Genomic DNA, 14,003 nt, shown 5'->3' with positions numbered 1-14,003 from the left:
TACCCTTCCTATTAGCTGCAACAGTATTTCTTTTTTCTTTACACTAAAAGTCATAAACATAATGACCTGTATTTTCCAAGAAGGGGGTTCAAATAAGTGAAGCACCCTGGTGATAAAGGCAAAGGAGTGGCAAAATGATAATACTAATAGTACTAATAATACTAATAATGAGTGATCTCACAGATTAGGTACTTGTTTACAAGAGATGGAGCATGAGCCCATATTTTCCCAGTTGCCTGATTAAAATTTAAGAAATTAAGCTTTTTACTTTGGTATAATTGTAGAATCATGTGCAATTTCAAGAAGTGATACAGACATCCCCTAGTACCCTTTAGTCAATTTCCAAGAATTGTGACATCTTGCAAAACTGCAGAACCATATCACAATCAGGATATTGACATTGTTAAACCTAAGATGCAGAACATTTCCATCACCAGAGGATTCCTCCTATTGCCTGTTTATAGCCATACTCACTCCTCTCACACCCTTTCACCCTCTTTAACCCTGAAAACCATTGATCTCTTCTCATTTCTATAATGTTGTCATTTCAAGGATATTATATAAATGGAGCATAGTATATAACCTTTGGGACTGGCTTTTTCACTCAGCATTATTCTCTGAAGACTCACCCTAGTTTTTGTGTCTATCAGTAGTTCATTCCTGTTCTTGCAGAGAAATGTTTCATATCATGGATATGCCAGTTTGTTTAACCAGTCTCCCATTGAAAAGCATCTGGGGTCGCTTCCAGTTTGGGACTATCATGAATTAAAAAATATTCTGTAAACATTTGTGGACATGTTTTTATGTGAACACAAATTTTTATTTCTCTGTAATAAATGCTCAGCAGGTCAGTTGCTGGGTTTTATAGCAATTGCACATTTAGTGTTTTTTGAAAACACAACTTTTCCGAAGAAGACCTATAGACACATGAAAAAACACTCATCATTACTAACCATCAGAGAAATGCAAATCAAAACCATAATCAAATATAATCTCACACTGGTCAGAATGACTGTTATCAAAAAGACAAGATGTAACAAGTGTTTGCAAGGATGTGAGGAAGAGGGAACACTTATGCACCATTGGTGAGAATATGTATTGTTGCATCCACTACAGAAAGCAGTATCCAGGTTCCTCAAGAAGTTAAAAATAGAACTATCACACAATCCATTAATTCCACTTCTAAGTATTTATCTCCTCCCCAAAATGAAAACACTAATTTAAAAAGATCACTGCGGCTGCTTGCTCATCACAGCATTATATATAGTAGCCAAGATAAGAAAGCAAACTAAATGTCCATTAGTGTGCACACACATTGGAATATTACTGAGCCATTTGCAACAACATGGATGGACCTAGAGGATATTATATTAGTGAAATAGGTCAGACAGAGAAAGACAATGCCATATGACTTCACTATATATGGCATCTACAAAATAAAACAGAAACAGACTCTTAGATATAAAGAACAAACTCATGGTAACCAGAGGGGAGGGGGGAAGGGGGATGGAAAAACTAGGAAAATAAACAAATAGCTAAACTGTTTTCCAAAGTGGCTGTGCCATTTTACATTAGGGCAGCCGGACATGAGTGATCCAGTTTTTCTACATCCTTGTCAGTATTTTGTGTTGTCACTATTTTTATTTATTTTACACTTAAAAGAAATGTTGAGCCATCTGACAAATCTTTAGTATTTTCTAATTGTGGCTTTAACTTGCATTTCTCTAATGGCTAATGATGCTGAACACCTTTTACGTGTTTGTTTATCATTTGTGTGTCCTATTTGGTGAAATATGATTTATAAAGGTTCTTTGATGAAGTTCAATTTATTTATCTTTGATTTTATAGATAGTGCATTTGGTGTCAAGTCTAAAGATGTCCTCCTTCCTACTCAGAAAGCATTATAGTGTTTTCTAAAACTTTCCTAAAAGTTTTATGCTTTATATCTAAGTCACTAGATCCATTTTGAGTTAATATTTATTTAGTTTTTGGAGAGAGCAAATGGGGGAGGGGCAGAGGGAGAAGGAGAGAGAGAATGTCAAGCAGGCTCTACCCCCAGCATGCAGCCTGACATGGGGCGAGAGGATCATGACCTGAGCAGAAACCAAGAGTCAGATACTTAATCAGTGAACCCCACAGGTGCCCCTTTGATTTAATTTTTGTAGAAAGTCGGAAAATAAGTTAAGGTTCTTTTGTTTGTTTTTGGTTTTGGTTATTGATGTCCAACTATTTGAGCACCATTTGTTGAAAATGTTATCATACCTCTGTTGCATTGTTTTTACATTTAAAAAATCAGTTGGCATATTATTGGTAGGTCTTTATCAAGGTTCTCTATGCTGTTCTCTTTAATCTATGTGTTTGCCCCCCTGCCAGTGCCACACAGGATTGACTATTGCAGCTATAGAAGTGTTACAATTGGATAGACTGATTCCTCTTCCTTTCTTCTGATTAAAAAAAACAAACAAAAAATTTTTAGTTGTTCTAGTTTCTCGTCCTTCCTATATAGACTTTAGAATAATCTTGTCTCTATCTACAAAAATTTTTTTCTGGGAGGTGATAGAAATTTCATTCAATTTGTATATTGATTTGGGGAGAACTAATTTTTTTTACTATGTTCTTCCAATCCATAAACATGTTTCTCCACTTAATTAGATCTTTAATTTCTTTCATCAGTATTGTGTTGTCAAATTTATATTTGTAGATTTTCACCCTATAATTTCTATATATGTGTTGTTAGACTTCCATCTAAGTAGTTCTCTCTTTTAAAAAAATGGTAAATAGCATCATATTTTACATTATGGTATCCGTGTGTTCATTGGTGGTATACTGAAATGCAATTGATTTTTTGTATTCTATCACCTCATCAAATTCACTTATTTTGGGAGCATTCTTGGGATTTTCTGCATAGGCAAACATGCCATCTATAAACAGGGGCAGTTATAGGTCTTCTTTCTGCTCTGTATGCCTTTATTTCCCTTTCATATGTTATTGCACTGGCTAGAAGTTCCAGCACTGTTTTTAATAAGAATTATAAGAGCAGACATTCTTGCCTTGTTCTCATTCCTAGGGAAAAGACTTTACTTTTGTACCATTAAGTATAATATTAGCTGTAGGATTTTTGTTGTTAACTCTATCAACTTGAAGAAATTTTCTCTATTCTTATTTTTTTGAGAGTTTTTAATCATCATTAGATATGGATTTTTGCCCTATGCTTTTTCTACATTGACTGATATTATTGTGTGATTTTTCTTCTTTAGCCTGTTAGTATGGTAGATTGCATTTACCGTTTTTAAAATACTGAGCCATTCTTGCACCCCCAGGATAAACCCTATTTTGTTATGATATATATGCATACACATACCATTATACACACACAAGCATATAATTATTTAATAAATTAAATTCTTTACTAATTACAAGACTATTCAAATGATCTTCTCATTTTGGATGAGTTGGTATACTTAGTTGTTTGAGGAGTTGGTCCATTTCATCTTAGTTGTCAAATTTATTTTGGTAGACTTCTTTGTGGTATTAAGAATTTTGTTCATGTCATCAGGGCCTCTAGTGATCTCTCATTTCATTCCTGATATTGGTAATTTGTGTCTTCTTTTCTTTCCTTTGTCAGTCTTGCAAGAAGCTTGCCAATTTTATTGATCTTTTCAAAGATAAAAACTGTTTCATTGATTTCTGTATTATTTTTCTATTTTCAGTTCCATTGAATTTGTCTTTTATTATCTCCTTCTTACTTTGGATCTATTTTTTCCTTCTTTAGATTCTTTTTTTTTTTTTTAATGTCTTTTATTTATTTTTGAGGGACAGAGAGAGACAGCGCAAGCAGGGGAGGGTCAGAGAGAGAGGGAGACACAGAATCTGAAGCAAGCTCCAGGCTCTGAGCTAGCTGTCAGCACAGAGCCCAATGCGGGGCTTGAACCCACGAGACCGTGAGATCATGACCTGAGCCGAAGCCGGCCGCTCAACCGACTGAGCCACCCAGGCGCCCCTCCTTCTTTAGATTCTTGATGTGGAAGCTTAGATTATTGATTTGTGCCTTTTCCTGTTTTCCAATGGATGTGTTTAGTTCTGTAAATTTCCCTCTCAGCACTGCTTATGCGGTTTCTCACCATTTTGATATGGTATATTTTCATTTTCCTCGACTTTAATGTGTGTTTTGATCTCACTTGAGATACTTCTTTTACCCATTTTTATTTAGGAAAATGTTGTTTAGCTTTCAAGTGTTTGGATATTTTCTTCTTTTTGTTATTGATTCATGTTTGATTCTATTATGCTAAGAGAACATACTCTGTATGATTTCTTTTAAAATTTTTAATTTTTTCTTAGAGCACAGGCTGTGTTCTCTCTTGATATATATTCCATGGGCACTTTAGAAGGATATATACTCTGCTGTTACTGGGAGGAATATTCTATAAATGTTGAGTAGACCCTGTTGGGCGACAGTGTTTTGGGGATTTTTCTGTCTCCTTCTGATTTTCTGTCTAGTTGCTTTATCCATCAGTGGGACTCCAGTGTTGAAATCTCCAACTGTAATTGTGTATTCGCTTATTTTTTTCAGTGCTATCATTTTTTACTTCACATATTTTACAATTCATTTTTTGGTAGACATCTATTTAGAGTTGCTATTTCTTCTTGGAGGATTTACCCTTTCATCATTATATGATTTTGTTCTCTGTCTCTGCTAATTTTCCTTAGTGTAAAGTCTGCATTTATAATATTAATATAAACCCTCTTGTTTTCTTTAATGTTTGTATTATATAACTTTTCTTTTTCTTTAGTTTTACTTTCAACATGCCTACACCATTATATTTAAAGTGACATTCTTGTTGACAGCCTAGAGTTGGGTCATATTTTTTTTAACTTAGTCTGCATATCTCTGTCTCTTAATTTGTGTATTTAGACTACTTACCATTTAATACAATTATTGCAATTTCAGGGATAAGTGTGCCATTTTATGTTTCGTTTTCTATTCTTTTGCTTTACTTTTTACTTCTCTATTTTCTTCTTTCTATTTTCCTATGGATATCAAATGTTTTTTAAAACTCCATCTTGATTTATCTAAAGTGTTTTTGAGTACATCTCTTTGTATAACTTTTTTAGTTGTTACATTATACTTGCATATGTTTTCACTGCTAATGACCTTCATTATTTACCAGTTTGAGTGAATTGTAGAAACCCTTCCTCTCTTTGTCATTTTACCCTCCCTATTTATAATATAATTTTATAATATGTTCTCTGTATGCATTTAGAACCTTATCAGACAGTGTTATAATTTTTACTTTAACTATCAAAAATAATTTGGAACACTCCAAAGTTGAAAATCTATGGAGTTTACTCATAATTTTGCTTACTGTTTTTTTTTCTTTCTGATTTCTCCTTTTATTATTTCTAAAATTTCTCTTTTCATTGTTTTCTTTCTGTTTTAGAGAACTAATTGTTTGTCATTGGTAAATTATCTTAGTATTTTAAAAAATGTTTCCAGGCACTCAATTTTTAAGTTTTTAGCCATGCATTCATTTGAGTTCCAGTGTAGTTAACAAATAGTGTTAAATTCATTTTAGGTGTGCAATATAATGATCCAACAATTTCATCCTCAAGATAAGTGTACTCTTAATCCCTTTTAACCTATTTCACCCACTCCTCCCACTTACCCTCTGGTAACTTCTGTTTGTTTTCTATATTTAGGAGTGTGTTTTTCAGTTTATCTCTCTCTCTCTATCTCTATCTCTCTCTCTTTTTCCTTTGCTCATTTGTTTTGTTTCTTAAATTCCATATGTAAATGAAATGCTATGGTATTTGTCTTTCTCTGACTGGTTTATTTTGCTTAGCATTATACTTTCTAGATCCACCAATATTGTTGCAGATGGCAAGATTTCATTCTTTTTATGGCTGAATAATATTCCATTATACACATACACACACACACATATGTATGTGTGTGTGTGTGTGTGTGTGTGTGTGTGTGTGTGTGTATATATATATATATATATATATATATATATATATATACCACATATTCTTTATACATTCATCTATCAAATGATACTTAGGTTGCTTCCATAATTAGGCTATTGTTAAGAATGCTGAAATTAACATGGGATGCATGTATCAATGTGATTTAGTGATTTTGTATTCTCTGGGTAAATATTCAGTAGTGGGATTACTGGGGTGGTTCTATTTTTCATTTTTTGAGGAAACTTTATACTGCTTTACACAATGGCTGTACTAGTTTTCAATCCCACCAATAGTGCACAAGTATTTTTCTCCACATTCTTGCCACACTTGTTTCTTATGTTTTTTATTTTAGCCATTCTGATAGGTGTGAGACGATATTTCATTGTGGTTTTGATTTGCATTTCCCTGATGATGAGTGATGTTGAGCGTTTTTCATGTGTCTATTGGCCATCCATCTTCTTTGGAGAAATATCTGTTCATGTCTTCTTTCCATTTTAAATTGGATTATTTTCTTTTTTGGTGTTGAGTTGTCTCAGTTCTTTATATTTTTTGGATACTAACCCTTTGTCACATATGTCATTTGTGAATATCTTCTATTCAGTAGGTTGTCTTTTAGTTTCGTTGATTGTTTCCTTTGCTGTGTGGAAACTTTTTATTTTGATGCAGTCCTAATATTTTATTTTTGCTTTTATTTTCCTTGCTTCAGGAGATATATCTAGAAAGATGTTGTTGGGGACCATGTCAGAAAAATTACTGCCTATGCTCTCTTTTAGAATATTTATGGCTTCAGGTTTCAAATTTAGGTCCTTAATCCATTTTGAGTTTATTTTTGTATATGGGGTAAGAAAGTGATCCAGTGTGTAGCTGTTTAGTTCTCTCAACACTATTTGTTGCAGAAAATGTCTTTTTCCCTAGCATATTCTTGCCTCCTTTGTCAAAGGTTAATTTACCATGTAATTATGAGTTTTTTTTCTGGGTTTTCTATTTTGTTCTATTGATCTGTGTTTCTATTTTTTGGTGACAGTATCATTCTGATAAATTATCTTAGTTTTTTCTTTATCTGTAATGCCATGTTTTCTCCTTCATTCTAGAAGGATATCTATACTGGTTATAAGATTCTGGATTGCAACTTCCTTTTTTTTCAGCATTTGGAAACTTTGTGCTATTTCTTTCTGGTTTTCATGGTTTCCGATGAGAAATCCATTTTCATTCAAATTGCTTTGCTCTGTGGTTTGGATGTCATTTTTCTTGCACTGCTTTCAAATTTTTGTCTTAAAATCTGAAGTTTAACTATTATATGTCTTAATATGTATGCATTTGGATGTATTCCCTTTAGTGTTTGTTCAGCTTCTTGAGTGTGTAGCTTTGTCTTTTGCAAATTTGTATGTATTTATCTCCAATTTAGCACTTTCTCAGCACTCTCTTTTTCTCCTTTCATAAGGAGACTCTTAACATAAACATTAGGTCTACAGGTCCCTCAGGCTCTTTGCATTTTCTCCCTAGGCTATTTTTTAATCTGTGGTATAGTTTGAGTAATTTCCATTGTCCAATTTTCATGTTCTCTCATTCTTTCTTTTATCCCTCCATTCTGCTCTTGAGCCCATCTACTGAATCTATTTAGATTATTTAATAATAATTAATAATAATTCTAAATAATTTATAATTGTTTATTTCTAAAAATTTCCATTAGAGTCTTTTTTATATCTTCTGTTCATTTCTTGAGATGTCTTTTTTATGAGACTCTATTTTTTTCATTTAAGTGTGTCTGTAATTGCTCACTGAAGAGTTTTACGATGGCTGTTTTAAAAGCTATGTCAAATAATTCCAACATCTTGTCATCTCAGTGTTGGCATCTATTGCTTTTTTCCTTCAGCTAAGATCTTTTCAGTTCTTGGTATAATGGTTTGTTTTTTTCTTTTTGTCGAAATCTACACATTTGGGTATCATGTTTTGAGATTCTATGTCTTAAGATTTCTGTTTTCATTGGTTTGAGCTGACACTGCTCTGTCAGAAGAGAGATCCCACCTCATTACCGCTAGATTGGAATAAAAGTCCTGGATTCTCCCTCAGTCTCTGCCAATATCCAAGAGCAGGGAGCTTTTTATTAGAAGTTCTTGGGTGGGGATGGAGTAGAGGAGTGCTGGCTCCCACTGATACTTCCCTTGGTGGTAGAGATAGGGGTGCCTCATTATTCATTATTACTCCACTGTTACCAATATCAAGTGACACTAACAACTACCAACAAGAGGCAGAAGGACTCATTACTGCTGGAGATAGTGAAAGTTCTAACTCTCCACTAGGCCTCTTCCTATACCACTCCAGCAGAGGAGAGTGGCATCTTAATGCTCTCAGTAGGGATGGAAGGCCAAGCTCCCTGGCAGGAGAGGATGGCCTCATTATTTTTTGGAAGGGATGAAAATCCTCGCTCCCTTCTTAGTCATCTCTGAAAGCACTGTTTGACATTAGGATGCTTTGTCATCTCAGCATTGTGGAAATCTAGGTTCTTCCTCTGGGTTTTGCTCATGAAGGTGGGACTGGGATTACTGTGTTTTCCATGTTGTTTGGCCAGAGGCAAGTGGTTCTATCTAAACATTTTCTTTCCTGGTGGACTCCTCTTTGTTAATCCTTTGTCAAGAGGCAAACTGCTTTTGTTGGAGCTTTTGTTGTCTGTGCCTATTGGTGTTTCTGAGTTGCCAGTTTCTTTAGCTCCAAGACTGGGACATACACGACAAAAAGAAATCTCAGGAACTTGCCACAGTATAATTCATGGGTTCTGAAGGCCCTAGTTGGGCTTCCTTCTCTTTTCCCGTTCATATTCTTCTTATATTTGTATTATAATACATATATTATATACAGGTTTGTTGCTGTTGTTGTTGTTGTGCCTAGTAGGAGGAATAGATAAAATATGTTTATTACATCTTTCTGGAACCAGAGAATTCTAGACTGCCCAAATTTTCATGATTTGCAGGAAATCCAGATTATAATAGAAATTCTCTTGTTTTGTTTTTTAAAACTTGAAAACTAATTTTTAAATAACAGGCAGGCTCAGGGCACCTGGGTAACTCAGTTGGTTACGTGTCCAACTTCAGCTCGGGTCATGATCCTGAAGCTCGTGGGTTCTAGCCCCATATTTGCCTCTGTGCTGACAGTTCAGAGCCTGGAACCTGCTTCATATTCTGTGCCTTCCTCTCTCTGCCTCTCCCCGGCTCACACTCTGTCTGTCTGTCTCTCAAAAATAAATAAGCATTTGAAAATTTTTAAATAACAGGCAGGTTGAATTCAAAATGTCTATTGGCCAACAATCTGTGTCCTCTGCTACTTTCATTAAGAAATTAGCTTTCTCTTGCAAGATTTGCCATTTTATTTTACCTCATTATCTATAACTTTCTATCATTTGTCCAGAGATGGCATTGCTAACAAACAACTATCAAGGAAATAGCCAAAAAAGAGGAATTTACTAGGAAAAGATCACTGGGCAATCAAATGTCAAAATGTCCATCCATGAAAGTTTTTGTACATTTTGAATAGGTAATGAGCCTTTAGGCTTCCACTTAGAATGTGATTTTTTAAAAATATATAAAATAAAATCACATACATACATATAGAAAGTCAGCCTACTTTCCAAAGCATGATACAAATTAGAGGAGATAGGATTTCATGAGTCAGGAACACCACAAATGTGAAAAAGTAAAAAATTACAGTGCAGCAGGAGAGAGAAATTACAAAAATCACTCAAAACAGCCAATTTCCCAAAGAAACACTGTGGCTCCTCAGTGTTGGTAGGCACAGTCTTACATGCTTTTAATAGGTGCTAAAGGTCTTCCTTAATCTGTGTGTAGTTCAAGTATTGCTATTTCTAATTAGAGCTTTGAATTTTAGGGATTAATATTATTATTGCCACCCTTTGTCTTATGCAAGTCTATAAGTACTTAGCTAAGAAAAAAAATTATTCAGAGGAGAAGAATAATAACTACTTCTTATAGAGTCCCTACCATGTATTAGGATATTTGGACCACAGTATTTGTTTTATTTTTATGACAACTTTAGGAAACAGATTCTATTATTTCCCATATTAACAGGTTGAGAAATTGAACTTAAAAATTCACGAGTAATTTTACAAAAGCTCTGGCTAGTCCATTGCAATGATAAGATTTGCATCCAATCAAGACTTCAATGGTCATGCTCTTTTTTTTAAATTTATAATAGTTTATTATCACATTGGTTTCCATATACCACCCAGTGCTTCTCCCCACAAGTGCCCCCCTCCATGCTCATCACCCCCTTCTTCTCTCCCCCTCCCCCTTCAGTCCTTGGTTTGTTTTCAGTATTCAATAGTCTCTCATGATTTGTGTCCCTCACTCTCCCCAGCTCTCTTTCCCTTTTCCCCTCCCTATGGTTCTCTGTTAGGTTTCTCCTGTTAGATCTATGACTGCAAACATATGGTATCTGTCCTTCTCTGCCTGACTTATTTTGCTTAGCATGACACCCTTGAGGTCCATCCACTTTGCTACAAATGGCCAGATTTCATTCTTTCTCATTACCATGTAGTACTCCATTGTGTATATATATACCACATCTTCTTGATCCATTCATCAGGTGATGGACATTTTGGCTCTTTCTGTGTTTTGGCTATTGTAGAAAGTGCCGCTATGAACATTGGGGAACATGTGCTCTTATGCATCAGCACTTCTGTATCCCTTGGGTAAATCCCTAGCAGGATCATAGGGGAGTTCTACTGATAGTTTTTTGAGGAACCTCCAAACTGTTTTTTGGCATGGAAGTTGCTGCTGCTGTGTAGCCAATCCATGTACCTTAACACTAATGCAATTTCTAGATGCCAAGAAACACTAGTTTATAAGGACACTAGTTTATAAGGTCCCTAGTTTATAAGGACCATTGCTCCAATGGTCATGCTCTTAACCAGCCTGTAATATGAACTCCAAAATGTTAAGATCACATCTTATAAACTAGGGAGTGTTTCTAGGCATCTAGAAATTGCATTAATGTTAAGGTACTTGGATTGGCTACACAGCAGCAGCAACTTTCATGCCAACATTGAGTATTTGTGTCCTTCAAGCAGGTCCTGGGGTCTTGACAGGTAACTCTCAAAGATGCTTCTCAGCTTCCTGGGTCAGGAACTGTAGGCTCCAGGAAATGAAGGATTAGCTCTCTTATGAGTGATTGCAACAGAAACACCACTGTGTTTGGTGTTCATAACAGGTGTACTCTCTTTAATTTCCAGTTGTCAGACAAAATTGTCCATGATAACAGGCAGTATTTGACAAAGTATGTAAATAATATAATGTCAGAGGGTTCATGAGATCTGAAAGGGACTCTTAGTGTAAAAAGACAAAAGAAGGATAACTTGGCTTCTGCTGTCCTGGGACAGATGCCATGTACATTACTGTGTGCATAGGCTAGTTCTGTGGTATAAATAGGCATCGCATTACAATGTGGTACATAGCCAAAGAAGAGCAGGGGGGTTCAAAACTATAGATCTGTTCACTGAATATTTTCTAACATATTGAGACAGTGAGCAACAGTAGCCTGGAGAAAAATCATTATGCTGGCTCTGAGCTGTATTTCCCATTTTAATTAAATTTCGTATTTGTCCATTCTGTCCAGGCCCTCACCCTATGGTCCATGCTATTTTGCATGGCCAATGAAATCAGTAAGAGCCTATCATTTGAAACTTGGAGGCATCTAAATGATTTTGTCATATTTGCTAGGCAGAAGGCTAGTGTTTTCTGAGGACATTTGGCATATACTTTCAGGCTAAGGGTGTCAAGTGACAGACTGAGGGGCTTTCTGGTTGCCAGTTCATATGTTAAAGAGGTCCTTCTCATCACCTTATCTATTGCATTCAGTCTTCTTCCCCATTTTTCTTTCTAGCAGCAGATATCCCAGCAATGAAGAGGATGACATGTTGAGGCTTAGGTTGATGATCAGATGGTTGTATCAATTAGACCTCTTGTGAGCAGGATCTCTGTTGGTAGGTGACTAGAGAAGAGAGGGACCAAGTGTGTTCAAGACACAGTTTTGCAAAGCAAAGAAAACTGATTAGGAGTTTGCTGAAGATTCATTAAAGAAATCAGAGGAGTATTTTGCATGTGAAGAATGGCTTTTGTTACCTTTTTCCAGACCTGACTAGGCAATTTCATATTAGTCAAATGTACCCTGGTGCCATTGCAAAACTTCAGGAGCATGTATTAATGCCTTTACACCTTTTTTTTACTTTTATTTATTTCATGTTGATATTTGCTTTATCCCAACCCCTCTTTAGCAAAAAAAGAATAATTAAAGATGGGTAAAATCAGTTTTGCTTTGAACTGCTTCATAGTAAAATCTGGCAGTAGTGACAGACTTATCATGTCATCTATATTCATACAGGAAAATCAAAACATGAGTTATTTTACTACTCTTTTTTTCTCAAAATGTATTAAACAGAAAAATAATTAATTTACAGTATCAAGCCATTCTACTTAGGCTGATTATTTAAGTGCACATTAAGCATTTACAAAAAGAGATTGTGCAGTCTAACCACATTTCCTTTTTATGTTTTATCTGAGTCAGAGCATGAGTCAAAACTGAAGGCAGCATTTCTTATAATCACAGTCTTATTGTTTTCCTTTGATGTTTTTAGGTGACCAAGTGAAAAGTACCAAAACTTTGCCCTCACTTTTCTGAAAGCATCGGCTCTCTGCTAGATCTGGAATAATGGACGTAAAGGACAGGCGACATCGCTCTCTGACCAGGGGACGGTGTGGCAAAGAGTGCCGCTACACAAGTTCCTCCCTGGACAGTGAAGACTGCCGTGTGCCCACGCAAAAGTCCTACAGCTCCAGTGAGACTCTGAAGGCCTATGACCACGACAGCAGAATGCACTACGGAAACCGAGTCACAGACCTTGTTCACCGGGAGTCAGATGAGTTTCCAAGACAAGGTAAGTGGAGCTGACGCCACTGACTTGCTCTGAGCTGCCTTGCATTTTTGACTTGTACCACTGTGCATCAATCACTGAGGTTGGTAAAAACCGGAAGCAAAGCCTGCCAGCATCATCTCCCCGTTAAGAGTTTAGTGTAAGAGAACAATCCTTTCATCGACCCATATCAGAATCCTGTGGGAATTACACAAGTCCTTTATTTGTCCTGGACACTGTATCCCTTGACAATTTGGTGGTTGCTTTGGAGCCGCACAATACCAGGTTTTGATAGATATAATAAGGTATAGCGAACCATTGGCTCCATAAGGGGTAGCCCTGAGCCGATTCTGAATCCCTGTCCTGAAGAAAATTAGTTGTGGTTTTTTTAAACTGTTTTTCTTCCTTTGAACCCCACGTACAAGCCTCCAAGAGCTCAAATTTCTACTGTTATACATATTGAGCTTCTCAGATTCTGTTTGAACAAGTGGTAAATTGATTACAACATATCTGAACCTCCCCTATCCTGTGTAATATATAATTTTTTCCACCTCAAATTGTGGTGTTAATTTTGAGTTATGCATTTGTCTTTCTGTGTGTCAGAGCATAGGTGAACTGATTTATGTTATTTAACCAATTCCACAGATGTAATTCTCCCTGCTACTTATACCAAAACTTATTTTTCTTAAAGTATTTTTTATTTCTTAAGGGAGAAGAATATTTTTCTCCAGTGCTAACAGTTGGCATTCTCTTCCTATCCAATATCCATGAGGAAGTTTGTCATCACTTGTCAGGGGTTGCTGTAAATGTATGGACATGTAGACTAAAGCATAAACAGTGCTGAGAGGCAGTATGGCTACATTGACTCACTAGCTCGATGTCTTGTGCTTTGTGTACCAGCCTTGTTGTGTACGATTTACATTAACAGCTTAGCAAAATTACAAGTGAATGCACAAAAATATAGTGAATGCGCTGGGGAGGTTCACTCAACTGCTGCCCAGGGCGGAGGCCCTGCCTGCTAGGTTATAGCATCATTGTTTATAACATCAATTCTTCATTTCGTGTTTCATGCTCCTGTTAGTGACTATTACGGCTAATTTAACTCCTCATGAGTGTT

General features: G+C 35.8%; 1 protein-coding gene across 1 annotated transcript in view; it reads left to right on the top strand.

Annotated features, from left to right (window-relative positions):
- The window catches only part of TENM2 (teneurin transmembrane protein 2), a 1,222,720-nt gene that overhangs the window by 279,918 nt on the left and 928,799 nt on the right, over positions 1–14,003 (top strand). The window contains exon 4 of the mRNA XM_029942895.1: positions 12,611–12,910. Within this exon, the coding sequence (XP_029798755.1) occupies positions 12,685–12,910 (226 nt within the window). The 5' untranslated portion in view covers positions 12,611–12,684. The remainder of the gene's footprint in view (positions 1–12,610; positions 12,911–14,003) is intronic.

Source organism: Suricata suricatta, chromosome 6 (assembly GCF_006229205.1).
Source record: "Suricata suricatta isolate VVHF042 chromosome 6, meerkat_22Aug2017_6uvM2_HiC, whole genome shotgun sequence".
NCBI classification, from domain to species: Eukaryota; Metazoa; Chordata; class Mammalia; order Carnivora; family Herpestidae; genus Suricata; species Suricata suricatta.
This window is presented reverse-complemented; position numbering and strand designations above follow the sequence as displayed.